Raw genomic sequence first — 5,000 nt, 5'->3', positions numbered from 1 at the left:
GTGGGGGAGGGGGAGAAGAGGAGGAGGGGGAAGAGGTGGAGGAGGAGGGAAAGAGGGTGGAGGAGGTGGGAGGGAGGAGGGAGGAGAAGGAGGAGGGGGGAGGAGGGAAAGGGGAGGAGGAGGAGGGGGAAAAGTAGGTGGGGGAGGGGAGGAGGGGGAAGGAGGTGGGGGAGGGGGAGGAGGAGGAGGAGGAGGGGGAAAAGAGGGGTGGGGGAGGGAGAGGAAGGGAAGAGGTGGGGGAGAGGGAAGGAGGGAGGAGGAGTGGGAGAAGGAGGAGAAGGAGGTGGGAGGAGGAGGGAGGGGGAAGAGGTGCAGAGGGAGGAGGGAAAGAGGTGGGAGAGGAGAAGGAGAAGGAGGAGGGGGAAGAGGTGGGGAGGTGGGGAAGAGGTGGAGGTGGAGGAGTGGAGGAGGAAAGACGGGGAAGAGAAGTGGAGGAGGAGGGGAAAGAGACAGGGGAAGAGAGGTGGAGGAGGAGGGAAAGAGGTGGGGGAGGAGGAGGAGGAGGGAGAGAGAAGGAGGGTGAAGGGGAAGGAGGAGGGGGAAGGGGAGAAGGAGGTGGAGGAGAGGGAGAAGGAGGAGGAGGAGGAGAAAGGAAGGGAGCGTTAGATGATGAAAGAGACTTTTAATGTTTTAATGAATGAATGACTATTAGTTTGGCTGTCTGGAGGGTGATCAGACTGAAAGAGAGAATGGGTGAGTGAGTGAGTGAATAAGTGAATAAGTGAAAGGAGAAACAAGAGAACTATTCCAGATGCCACTATGGCACTCACTACTCAGCAAAAGGTTATGGTACTGGCACGCCACAACGTTGTGGTCGAAGCTGACACCGCCCCCGATGCAGCCAATACTGACACGGGAGAAACTGACCAACGTGAAGACAACAAAGACCGAGGAAGGAGAATCCTGAAGCACCTCAGTGAGACCAAAGGAGAAGGTCCAGACGCAATAAGTCTACGCTTAATAGATGTCCTATAGAATGACCAGACCCAGTTGTTCTGCTGTTCAATAAGGATATACAGAGAGCAACATGGCCGTCGAAATGGAAACCGAGCTTTGTTCCGATCCATAAGAAAAGGAATAAATCAGATACCAATTTTCTTCGTCTTGTAACACTGCTCTCTGCTGTCTACAAAACTTGGAAAAGATAATTGTTACACGTCTAAAAGAGCATCTTAATAAACACAAACTGATGTCTTCCAGCCCCTTCGGATTCAGGAGGAACCACTGAGCTGCTGACTTCCATCCGCTAACATCTGCCTGGATTAGCGCCCTTAAGCGTGGTCAGAGCACAACTGTGGTCGTTCTTGATATGTGGAGCCTTCGATCGAGTGTGACATGGCGCCTTGATTGAAAAACTACATGGAGATAGCGTGAATGGCTCATTTCTCAGTCTACTACTGATTATCTTACCACCAGACGCCTACTAAGTGTTGTCTTAAATGGAAAACCAACACATTACACAATAAGTGCAGGTGTCCCTCAGGGAACGCACTGGGACCTCTCATGTGGAATGTATTCATAAATAATTTGTTGCATCTGGTTCGTGATGCACAAGCATTTGCTGATGATATAACACTGTCAGTTCCTTACAATACTGAGGATGAGGCAGCGACAGCAAGAAGTGCTTGGTGTTCTCTACGACTTTTAGAACACATCAAGAACCTCGCCAGGGAAAACATCAAGAAATCTAGCGTCCTTGACATGCACTTCATAGTTTCTGAATGCAAAAGGAAGAGAGGTTCTATACAGTACCCAGATCCGCTCTGTGAAGGTGTACGCTCTTCTACCATGTGTAGGGGCCGCCAAGTAGCACCTCGATCTCCTTGCCAGTTCAGAGCCATCAAATTAATCTACGTCGAAGATCCTGGTACTCCAAACAACCTTCCAATTCCCCAACAGCACTATCTTCAAAATATAAACAGAGCAAATGCCTCTCTTGCAACTGCTGCGGCACGACACGTATCACTAGGACCAAGGAGAGTGTGCCAAATGCGCTGGAGAAGCCATGCTGCAAGCCAATCCTTGCCAGAGACAAGTTATTCCTAAATTCACTAGGATGTGGAACACTGATATTCTAAGATATGTCCCTAGATATGATGTGCATAATATTTAAAGTTTTAACATTCTTGAAATGGAATATTTTTATCTCCGTTGCATATTACTTTAAAAAAAATCTTTGTGCTTCTTTTGCATTTATATATCTATATATCATGTATTAGTGTTTAAGCTTTTACTGGGTTGGCTTTTAGATGATTTACTATAAAATGTAAATTTTGTCCAATAAATTATAAGACGAAGCACCCAAAGGCTGTCTCCTATATCGGCAATGTAACTGTATTACTAAAGAAAGGAAAAAACAAAGAAAGAGAAAAAAGAGAAAGAAATGACAGAGAGAGAGAGAGAGAGAGAGAGAGAGAGACAGAGGGAGGCAGGGAGAGAGAGAGAGTGAGAGGGAAATAGAAAGAGAAAGAGAGAGGGGGAGGGGGGATAGAAGGATGAGAAAGATAGAGGAGGGAGAAGGAAAAGAGGAGTGAGAGAGAGTGTGAGAGTGAAAGAGTCAACAAGAGAGATAGGGATAGAAAAGAAAGTTGGAGGGAGGGGGAAGGAGGAAAAGAGAGAGAGAGACAGAGACAGAGTGGAGAGAAACAGAGTGAGTGAGAGAAAGAGAGAGAGAGAGAGAGAGAGACAGAGACAGAGACAGAGACAGAGACAGAGACAGAGACAGACAGACAGACAAACAAAGAGAGAGAGAGAGAGCATTCCCATGACCAAATCAGCTGTTTTCTTCCTTACCCGTCAGGATGGGAATCAGCTGTTGGGGGGTCCCGTCGCCGACGATGTTGTACCCCTCCAGCACCTGGGCGCCGAGTACGTCCGAAAGGAAAGCGTACGACTTGGGCAGCGTCCGGATGAAGGTGTTCCGGGAGAGGGAGTCGAAGCCGATCATGAGGTAGTTGACCCTCAGGCCGTCGGCGGGGACCTTATCCCAGCCGGTCGACGCCCTCACGTCCTCGTCCCGCCTGATGCCGGCTACGGTGTTGCTCCAGCTGGGGGATCGAGGAGGAGGAAGAGGAGGGGGTGAGGGTTAAGTAGGCTCAGGTTAAAGTAGGGGACGAGGAGGAGGACGGGGGGGGTTACACAGCAGGTTCGGTTAGTAAGAGGGGGGGGACGAGGAGGAGGGAGGGGGGATTAAGCAGGCTCGGTTTAGAAGGGGGAAGGGAGGTGAGGTGAGGAGGAAGAGGGAAAGTAGGCTCGGTTAGTAAGAGGGAAGGGGGGGGGGTTACGAAGGCTCGGTTAGTAAGAGAGGGGGAGGAGGAGGAGGGGGTTACGAAGGAGCTCGGTTTAGAAAAGAGGGGAAGGGGGGGTTTACGAAGGCTCGGTTAGTAGGGGGGACGAGGAGGAGAGAGGGGGATTAAAGCAGGCTCGGTTAATAAGAGGGAAGGGGGGGGAAGGGAGGTGAGGCGGGGAGGGAAGGGGGGGAGGGGTCACTGAAGGCTCGGTTGAAGTAAGAGGGGGACGAGAGGAGGAGGGAGGGGGAGGGGTTAAGCAGGCTCGGTTAATGCCAGGGGGGAAGAAAGGGGGGAAGGGAGGGGTTCAAGCAAGCTCGGTTAGTAAGGGGGGAAAAAGGGGGGGGAGGGGTCACGGGAGCTCGGTTAGTAAGAGGGGGAAGGGGGAGGAGTCACGCAGGCTCGGTTAGTAAGAGGGAAGGGGGGAGGAGTCCACGGAGGCTCAGTTGAAGCAGTAAGGGAAGGGGGAGGGGTCACGCAGGCTCGGTTAGTAAGAGGGGGAAGGGGAGGGGTCACGCGCAGGCTCGGTTAGTAAGAGGGGGAAGGGGGGAGAGAGTTCACACGCAGGCTCGGTTAGTAAGAAGGGGAGAAGGGGGGAGAGGGGTTACGAAGGCTCAGTTGTAGTAAGAGGAGAGGAAGGGGGGAGGGGTCACGCAGGCTCGGATTGTTAAGAGGGAAGAAGGGAGGGGTCGCGAGGCTTCAGTTAGTAAGAGGGGGAAAGGGGGAGGAGGGGTCCACGCAGGCTCGGTTAGTGGGGGAAGAGGGGGAGGGGGGCTCACGCAGGCTCGGTTAGTAAGAGGGGGGGAAGGGGGGAGGGTCACACAGGCTCGGTTAGTAAGGGGGAAGGGGAGGGGTCACAGCAGGCTCGGTTAGTTAGAGGAAGGGAAGGGGGGGAGGGAGGGGTCACACCAGGACTCAGGTTGGTAAGGGGGAAGGGGGGGAGGGGTCACGCAGGCTCGGTTAGTAAGGGGGAAGGGGGGGAGGGGGTCACGCAGGCTCGGTTAGGTAAGAGAGGGAAGGGGAGGGTGGTGAGGGAGGAAGGGAAGGGTCTGCGACAGGGTCGGTGGAGGGGGAGGGAGGGGGGAGGGGTTACAAGGCTGGGTTGGTGAAGGGGGAAGGGAGAGGGTCACGCAGGCTCAGTTAGTAAGAGGGGAAGTGGGGAGGAGGGTTTACTGAAGGCTCAGGTTAGTGTAAGGGGGAAAAGGGGGGAAGGGTCACTTGCAGACATCCCGGTTAGTCTGGAGAAGGAAGGGGAAGGGGGAGGGTCACGCAGGCTCGGTTAGTAAGAGGGGAAGGGGGAGGGGTCCATGCAGCTCAGTTAGTAAGAGGGAAGGGGGAGGAGGGGGTCCACGCAGGCTCAGGTTAGTAAGGGGGGAAGGGGGGAGGGGTCACAGATTCAGGCTCAACGGTTCGACAAGAGGGGGAAGGGGGGGAGGGGTCCACGCATGAGCTCGGTTAGTAAGAGGGGAAAGGGGGAGGGGTCACATGCAGGCTCAGTTAGTAAGGAGGGGGAAAGAGGGGGGGAGGGGTCACATGACTCAGTTGACAAGGGGGAAGAAGGGGGAGGGGGTCCACGCAGGCTCGGTTAGTAGGAGGGAGAAGGTGAGGGGGGTGAGGGAGGAAGGGGAGGGAGGGTCACGCAGGCACCGGTTAGTAAGAGGGGAAGGGGGGGAGGGGTCACGCAGGCTCGGTTAGTAAGAGAGGAAAAGGGGG

At 54.0% G+C, this 5,000-nt stretch overlaps 1 protein-coding gene across 5 annotated transcripts in view; it reads right to left on the bottom strand.

Annotated features, from left to right (window-relative positions):
* The window catches only part of LOC113816508 (uncharacterized), a 42,392-nt gene that overhangs the window by 12,709 nt on the left and 24,683 nt on the right, over positions 1–5,000 (bottom strand). For all 5 annotated transcript variants that reach the window (XM_070141299.1, XM_070141298.1, XM_070141296.1 and 2 more), the window contains one exon: positions 2,794–3,047. In XM_070141299.1, coding sequence (XP_069997400.1) covers positions 2,794–3,047 — 254 coding nt within the window. The remainder of the gene's footprint in view (positions 1–2,793; positions 3,048–5,000) is intronic.

This window comes from Penaeus vannamei, chromosome 28, assembly GCF_042767895.1.
Source record: "Penaeus vannamei isolate JL-2024 chromosome 28, ASM4276789v1, whole genome shotgun sequence".
Lineage (NCBI taxonomy): Eukaryota > Metazoa > Arthropoda > Malacostraca > Decapoda > Penaeidae > Penaeus > Penaeus vannamei.
This window is presented reverse-complemented; position numbering and strand designations above follow the sequence as displayed.